This window comes from Tetranychus urticae, chromosome 3 (genome assembly GCF_039701765.1).
Source record: "Tetranychus urticae isolate SD_2017Ah chromosome 3, NJAU_TeUrti_SD_1.0, whole genome shotgun sequence".
Classification (NCBI taxonomy): domain Eukaryota; kingdom Metazoa; phylum Arthropoda; class Arachnida; order Trombidiformes; family Tetranychidae; genus Tetranychus; species Tetranychus urticae.
Genome location: NC_142960.1, coordinates 20,079,868 through 20,088,035, shown reverse-complemented (window position 1 = coordinate 20,088,035; position 8,168 = coordinate 20,079,868). Strand labels below are relative to the sequence as shown.

The window sequence follows — 8,168 nt, the reverse complement described above, 5'->3', positions numbered from 1 at the left end:
GGGTTTTGTTGATTTTAATATTGAACCTACAAAAATCAAGGTAAATCAACATTTGTTTTGTATCACAGTTACATATTGAGGTTCAAATCGCGCATTTAATCATTTACCAAGTCAACGGATTGCTATTTAATAAATGACAATCGAGTGGATGAGACAGTTCTTGCTTGATTGTCTAACCAAATACCTGATCAAAAGAAACAATGTTTTCAATAGAAATCCTATTTCCAGTTTTCCTTTTTAGCTCCACAATTAACTTGGCTTTTGGTCAATCAATCAAATATGAGACTTGCGGTAAGTAAATTGCATCTAATTGAACAGATTAATCAATGGTCCATATTTATTTGATTTACAGGCAATAAATCCAATGATCCATTGTCCGTTAACATAACTGGCTGCCAGGATTCAACGCTTTGTACAATCAATCGGAGTAAACCCGTCCATTTCAGTTTAAATTACGTTTCTCCGATCGACTCTCCAGAATTGAGATTGAACATTTGGGCCCATTTTTTCAGGTTCTGGATTCCAATCAAAAATGAACCCTTCCGAGTCTGTGGACAATATGGAGTGGAATGTCCAATCGTCAAAGGAAGAGAGTACCTTTATAACATGACTGTCAATGCTCCTTGGTTTCCACAAGTACGAACCAAGATCCGATTTATGTTATCGTCGCCTGAAAAGAACCCAATCGTTTGTGCAATCATCAAAATTCGTATTGTTTAAGCTTCAAATCAATTGGAAATATCGCCATCTTAACTAGTCACTGAAAATTGAACGAAACCTGTTGGATTCAATGGTTCATCCAGCAACCAGTGTTTATCATTTTACTGTACTTGATGATCAGCTTTGATCATTGCCAAATTAAATATCAAATTATGAGTCAAATTAAAAGCTAAATTGTGAACTCAACTGAAAATTTAAATGTTATTGTATGACAATGTGAGGTTGAAATTTATGATGGATTGTTAAACTTGAAGCATTCAACTCTGCTAAATATTAAAACTAATTCAATTGAAATTATTTTAATATGTTATCAATAGTTGGTCATAATTAATGGTTCCTATCATCTATTCAGGAAGTTAACTGGTCTTTTTGGCCATTTTTTCGGTTCCGTAATAACCTAATTTCATGTGAAGCAGATAAATGAATTTGATTCAGTTTATGAATAACAATATCAGTAAACTTGATTCACTTACACGATCACCAATCTTTTATTAATCTTGATTTGCTTGGGATCAACATGTTTCACTAATGATTTTAGCTCTTGTGAGCAATTTTTGTTATACAATCTGCAAATTCAGTTTCAATGGTCAGCAATTAAAGAAAAATTAAATTCAATTGATCATTGAATTTGAAATAATGTTTAATCAATGAGTTCATCAAAAGCCAATAAAAGGCTTGTTTGTAGGTTGATGATACAATTGAAAAAAGACTGAAGTAAACAATGTGAATATAATGAAAATATTTACAATCTTTTGAAAGCTTAATTAATCTAATGATAACCGTTTTCAAATTGTAACTATTGAATGAATAATTGTTTAATTTAATGGTTGATTTGCTGAATGATTAAATGCATCGATCATTAAATCACAAGTGAACCAGGAAAAGTCAAGGTATAAAGGCGATTTACAGCAAAATATTGCAACTTTGCTGTTTACGGTCTTTTCAAAGGTATAACGATTATGGTGATGACGATAATGAAGATGACAGTAATGATTAATATTAAGTTTAGTTGAAGATACAATAGTTTGAATGGATTGAATATAAGTAAATAAAAGAATGGTGAAAGTGATTATTGTTACTTACAGTTTCCATTGAAATTTGGCTTTATCATGCAAGTCTGAATCTCTTTCTTGTTTGTTTCCTTCTAAATCCGGTTTTCTTCATTTTAAATGGTTGAGGGATTCAAACAATATACCAGAAAAGGCTGCCATCATCATCATGAGTAACAAAACGCTCTTGTTGTTTCAACCTTTATCTTTGAAATTAAAACCAAAGTCTCTTTCTCTTACTTTCACACTCTGTCTTATTCACTGTCTTTCCTTTAGTTGGCCATTGAACCGATCTTGTTTGGGTTGTTTCAATAATTGATGGTGTACACTGTACAGTTGGCAACAATTGAGTTAAAAACTTGGTTCTCACCATTTTCCAGCTTAACCTCTTCCATCATCACCAATAAACTAGTCAGCCATTTTAACTGGTTCAAAATACAGTCTGAATGATTAGTAATCAATTTTCTTATATCATCTCTATGTTATCCAGATCATAGGTGACATTGTCAATATTTTGCCTTTACTCTCTTCTATTAATAATTGTTGCTTTTCCCTCCTTTTATCATGTGAGTCAACATTTTTTTATTTTGTCTTCTCTTTCTTTTTTTGCTTGTTGGGTGTTTAAGCTTATTTTTTATTCATTCCGTTTTTCTTCTGGCTTGATTACTATCATCGCAACCATAATCATCATAATCAAAAATTGTATTAAAGTGATTACAAGAAGACGCAAAAGTAGAGAATCCTGGGACAAAACAATACTCAAGGTGACCTTTAGGAACACGGGACTTATTGGAAAGCTTAATAAATAGAGGTAAGAAACAATAGATTGCTTGAGATTTATTTTGCAATTCGTCAACATACCAGACATTAACAGCCATTCAATAAAATTACCAAGCGTTTAGAGAAAGTTGAGCATGAGTTGAGGAGCAAAGTTGAAGACATATGTAAAAAGGTTAAAAAAATTGTTAAATTTAATGAAAGCCGTGGAATGGGTGGCGGAGGAGGAGGAATTAAGAAGGGTGAATCTTCCTCTGGTAACAATAATGCAACTACCACACCCAATGCATTAAGTGATGACAGTGGAGTTGAATACAGTCGGACAACAACTGGGACTGGTCATGATGATGATAAATCAGATAACCAAATTTTCCGACTCAATTAAGCAAACCTTAACTCAACCTAACAGTAATATTCACAGTCCACTGAATCCAAGGACTGGTCATCGAATGGTTCCAGGTGAAAACGATTCAATGGTTTACGGATTGGCCGAAAACACATCTTCAACAGCCTCATCAACTTTAAGGCAATCCGTTACATCAACTTCAAACACTAAGGGCATTCGCTATCCACATCCACCCTCAACGCGGAAAACTCTATCATCATCTCCAGTAAATCAGTCAGCTGACTGCCCTGATCCAGCTTCGGCACCCCAGTCTTTCAGTGCCTTACTATTTGAGTCAAATGTTGATCACTTTCTGGCTAACCTTGATTTTATGCCCGAGCCAATTCGAGCTAGTGAATATTATCCGCCTTCAATGCCCATCTCTTCACCTCCACCTCCTCATCATCATCTACAAAATGAGAGAGCACGACAATGAGAGCTATAGATACAGCATTTCTCGGTGACTTTAGTCGAGTTTTCATTAGATTTAGTCAACCCGGTAGAGGGCGAGTTCAGTGACTAAATCTAATGAAAATTTGACTAAAGGTAGTGAAAACTCGACTAAAGTCATCGAGAAATGCTGTAAGAGAGATGAGAAGTTAAAAGGAGCAGGAAAAGAGGGAGTTAGCAGCGAGAAAGAGACGAAAAAATGACAAAAAATAAATGTAAACAAATTTTTTGATGAGAAAAAGTTCAAAAAATACAATTTACTGATATAAGTCTCTCTACTTTGACTATTTTCTTTGTTGAACAACAGTCTCAAACAACCCCACAGACAACAAAGAATAAATGAATTAGGTAAGTTGTTTTCTGGTTAACTTTTATTTTCACTTGTTATTTTCAATTTCACCTTTTGAAAAACCTCACCCGTCATCAGCAAATGAATGTGTGTGTTTGTGATTGCTGGTATGTTAATGAATTATTATAATCAACTTTTTGTTTGTTCTTTTGCTTATTGTGTCTTTCTCTCTCTCTCTTTTTATGTCTCTTCCTGTTAACAGATACCTTTTTTGGCATAAATCAACGAGTTACAAGGTAGAGTTATTCACTCTCTGAGCAATCCACAACAATTTACACTCCCGATAATACAGTTTTTAAACTCTCTGTGAATATTACCAGCGGATACAAGTTCCAGTTCCATCTTCAAGTGTGATCTTTGCGTCCATCAATACGTCTTCGTATCGCTACAAACAAGTGTCACAATGGTTGAGATTACTAGTAATACGAAAAAAATATTGATCATAATCGCCTGTTTAATGCTATTTCTCAGCTCTATCCAATTGATATACTCTATTGCTCATGAAGATGGTGAACAAATTGGTTGGACTGTAATCAATTTATTAGCTGATCTGTGTTTTGTGATTGTCATCCTAAAGCAATGGGAGTTAGGCCTAAAAATTTATCGAGTTGCGATGCAAGCATTCGTTGTTTTGTCCATAATTGCTCTCATATTTTGTATTTACATAATTGCCTCTGGAGATGAACGTCATAAGCAAGATATAGCTGAGAAAACTGTCTCCGTCATCATTGGTGCTGTTCTTTATTCAATGTTGGCATACCTTCTAAACAGGTATCTTCACCAGATTGAATATAACGAAGGATACACAATTGCTTAAACCAAATGACCTTCCAAGACCAATACCAATGTAAAATTTTTTCACTAATGACCCAATCTCAAACTCAAACGTAATAACCGTTTTCATCTCATTGAGCAACGATTTCAAAACAATTTTCTCATCCATCGTACCAATCACTATCATTAAATTGCATTTATGATAGCAAAACTCTAATGACTCATGGTGATTAATTCAAGTTATATCATCAACAACGAATTTCTCATTTTCCAATCAATGTACTTATCAACAAAAAACATCGTAACCATTTTCACAGTGACTGGGTTATTTTATGAACAACCATTAATTTATTTTGCTGTTGTTGACTGAAGCTGACGATGTTGACTGGACACCACAAATGTATGCTATATGATGCACCATAGATTCATCGTCTAATCTGTCAATTCATAAACAAAACTCAGCTCAATGAAATCATTTGGTGACGATTACATCAAAAATCAGCGCTGCAATTTGTCGTTGAAGCAGTACATAAAGAGTGGAAACCATTTATTCTGTATTTCTTACTCATCTCATGGTGTCACAATGATTCTTTAAATTACTTGTCAAGCCAATTGATCCTTAAAAATTCCAGGAGGAACTTTTATACTCGAATTAAACCATACTTTTCATCTGGAGCTGTTAATCTTGGCACCAATTTGCCTAACAATTTGATATTGAAATCTCTCTATTTTTGACCCAATGAAACGACAACCAAATATTTCTATTTATTTATGTTATATGGATTTCATTTTGATGTAATATACTAAAGTCAGTTAAAAGGTGTTAAGCCAAAAATAAAATGAATGTGATAAACAGCTGAAGCAAGTTTTAATCAGTGTAATATATTTTCTTTGCATCATTGAAACTCTCTCACAATTCTAGATATCAGAATGTAATCTCATAATTGCTATAATAGGTGATACAAATCTTGTCTGAATTTTGAATAACGTTCAACAAAATTGAATCAAGTCAATATTCATCATAACTCCGATTGTTGTGTGAACGGAAGAATAAGTTGATTCCCAATCGTGTTTTACATTGTGTTTCATCTTAATAGCATATTGTCTTTGCAATTTATTCCAGTTAATGCATTCATTAGCATTATTATTAACCATTATTTAAATTGTTTCTTTCAATTTATAAATAGATATTGTTGACTCGCAACATTAACAAAATGCAAAAATTAGTGAAACTGTTATTTGAAAACAATGGCAAGCTTGTTTACTGCATTATACTACTGTAATAGTTTCATCTATAGCGATTGATTTTTCATCTTGATTTCATTGTTGCGGAACTGCGAGTTTCATTTCCAGCAGGAAGAACTCATTCAATCGCTTAAGGATTTTATCACGATAATCACAGTAATCACCGTCAATCGTATCAGACTATTAAAAATGAGGCTTTAAATTGAATAAAAAAGAAGAAACATCTTTTTAAATTGATCAATCTGGAATGGATTCGAAAGTGATCTTGAAAAAAGAAATGCAAAGCAAAATTACTGAAATATAAACGTTAATTTCAAAGGTATAAGTCAAAATTTTGGCAATGAATGAAAAAAACTTCACTTACCTCAGGTTGATAACAGTCAAGTTTCTGGTCTTGGTTATTCAAGTTCATTGATTTTCTGGCAAAGATTTATGTAGATCGAGAATCGTCCAAACAATCTGCTTGAAAAATTGAAATATGGCGTCGGGAATTTGAAATTTTTTAGCTCCAGTCATGGTGTTTTCAACTCACAAAAGCTGAAAAAATATCAAAAACTAATTGACCATATCAATGGAGAAAGCAGTTCAATGAAACTTCAACAATTAACTGAATATATTCATGAAAAATAAAATGAGTAGTATTTTTCACTTTTTGCTTGAATCATTTTTTAATAATAAGCCTTTTCATGACTATGATTAGAGGATATTTAGAAGACCCGTTTTATTGTTGTTGTCATTACTTTGGTTGATGATGATGAAGATAATTAAGAATCTCGATAAAAAGGAAACTCTACTTTTACATTATTCGTGACTCGACACTGATCAGGATTGATTACAATTGATGTGATAATTATAAGTCCAAATTCAGGGTTGACTTCATTTTTGATACAATTTTCCCGAACCAATAAGATAACGATGTGAATCAGATCCAGTCCATGTTAAACCAAAAAAAATAGATAACATTAACAATATAAAATCCTAATAAGATTTAGAAATGCACAAATTCAAGATTACATTTAATTGTAACTGGTTAAGTGTAATTAGTCAAGAAACAATCACATGGTGACAAAGGGAAAAGGTAACTCTTTGCCTGGTAACCAACTTTCGATTGTTTTAATCGATCAATCGACCCGTTACAGCTGAGACCTGCCAATTATCACAAGTCAACGATAAAGTCGATTAATTCACTTCTAATTAATCAATGGAATGATTATTCAGTTATATAAGGAATTTAATTAATTAGTTATTTATATGAATTTATTTATTAGCTATAACTTTTATAATTTGTTTGAATTTAGTGAAAAAAAACAATTTGTAAGTTTTCATCAATATTAACGGACAACATGCATTAAAATGAAAACAACTTTCTCTTATCCATCTTTAAGGCATTATATTTTAAGGTGATTTTCCACTTTCACTTTTCCATCATCATCTTAATCATCACCATCATCTTTAACAACAACTGGACCTCCTTTTCCTTTCTATTAACTGAAAACCAACATCAATTGAGTTCACCCTAAAGTAATATTTAACCTTGATTTAATTAAGATGCAGCTTGAAATGAGCGTAAATATTTCCGGTTTGCGTTTTCTTCTTCTTCCTTCTACATTATTTATTAAGTGGTACATTCTTATAAGTTGTATTATCCCGCTTTAAAGCTACATGTAACGCTGAGAAGGAAGGTAAACCGAAAGTTATTCAATTATCAAAATTATGGTTGGGAAGAAACGGAAACTTGGTAAAGTTACCAATGCAAAAAAGGTTTGGTTGTTTATTAGTATAAGCATCAGCATCTCTTGACCGTGTTTTTGTGTTTATTCGTGTTCACCTGATAACTCAAGGAAAAAGCAAGAAGATGAGAGAGTAAATCAGCAAAAAAAGGAAGAGGAAACGGTATAAAGATGGATTGAAGAAAATGATAACTCATTTTTGAGCACAAAAGTTAATATCAAATCGTTCTTCCGGACTAAATTGTCATCAAATTGTGACTTCTCTCTTTTTTTTGTTTGTTTACTCACTTTGATCAAGCTATTTGATGAAGATGAACAAAGATTGATACCAAGATTGATTGACTGCCTTTTAAAACACAATTCAATTGAACAATATCAACTTATCGTGTTTACCTTTTTTTTACCTTTTTAGATTCCAACTTGCACAATCGGAGAAAGAAAAGATTGATTTGAGTTTTCCAGCCTGTTGATGTTAGGCTCAACTTGAGGTGTTATTGAACAGCTATTGAGCTTTTTTACGCCTTAATTATCATTATTATGCTTAAATATCTTCCTAATTAGATAATACAATTTGAAAAAATGACTCGGCCAATTCAGTTGTTGTTGGTTAACCTGAATAAGTCAAAAATATATAAAGTCTCAACCAGTTGAAGTCAATATATTTTCAATAAACAAGTTTTACTCATTCA

General features: G+C 32.5%; 1 protein-coding gene and 3 long non-coding RNA genes across 5 annotated transcripts; 3 read left to right on the top strand and 1 right to left on the bottom strand.

The window, feature by feature from the left end:
* The first annotated feature begins 65 nt into the window (after nt 1–65).
* Nucleotides 66–1,014, top strand: LOC107364963 (mite group 2 allergen Tyr p 2-like). The gene is made up of 2 exons (XM_015932422.3): nt 66–291; nt 353–1,014. Exons 1-2 carry the CDS (start codon nt 201–203, stop codon nt 718–720), a joined length of 459 nt encoding a protein of 152 aa, XP_015787908.1. The 5' UTR covers nt 66–200; the 3' UTR covers nt 721–1,014.
* A 716-nt stretch (nt 1,015–1,730) lies between these two features.
* On the top strand, nt 1,731–5,365 carry LOC107364964 (uncharacterized). Of its 2 annotated transcripts, XR_003082783.2 has the most exons (4): nt 1,731–2,335; nt 2,481–2,580; nt 3,689–3,729; nt 3,933–4,715. It is a non-coding gene; the product is annotated as an uncharacterized LOC107364964 (long non-coding RNA). The 2 variants fall into 2 exon arrangements; XR_016199810.1 differs by lacking the exon at nt 3,689–3,729 and having other exon boundaries at nt 1,937–2,335; nt 3,933–5,365.
* Nucleotides 5,366–5,951: 586 nt separating this feature from the next.
* On the bottom strand, nt 5,952–6,890 carry LOC112539147 (uncharacterized). Its single transcript, XR_003082785.2, has 2 exons — nt 6,114–6,890; nt 5,952–6,013 (listed from the first exon to the last, which is right to left on the bottom strand). It is a non-coding gene; the product is annotated as an uncharacterized LOC112539147 (long non-coding RNA).
* Nucleotides 6,891–7,367: 477 nt separating this feature from the next.
* LOC112539146 (uncharacterized) lies at nt 7,368–8,168 on the top strand. The gene is made up of 2 exons (XR_003082784.2): nt 7,368–7,510; nt 7,892–8,168. It is a non-coding gene; the product is annotated as an uncharacterized LOC112539146 (long non-coding RNA).

What these genes read in the sequence shown, in the direction of transcription:
- LOC107364963 (XM_015932422.3), top strand. Translation starts at nt 201, where the DNA reads ATGTTTTCAATAGAAATCCTATTTCCAGTTTTCCTTTTTAGCTCCACA. An exon ending in AATCAAATATGAGACTTGCG is followed by an intron (nt 292 to 352) that starts GTAAGTAAATTG and finishes TTTGATTTACAG; the next exon opens with GCAATAAATCCAATGATCCA.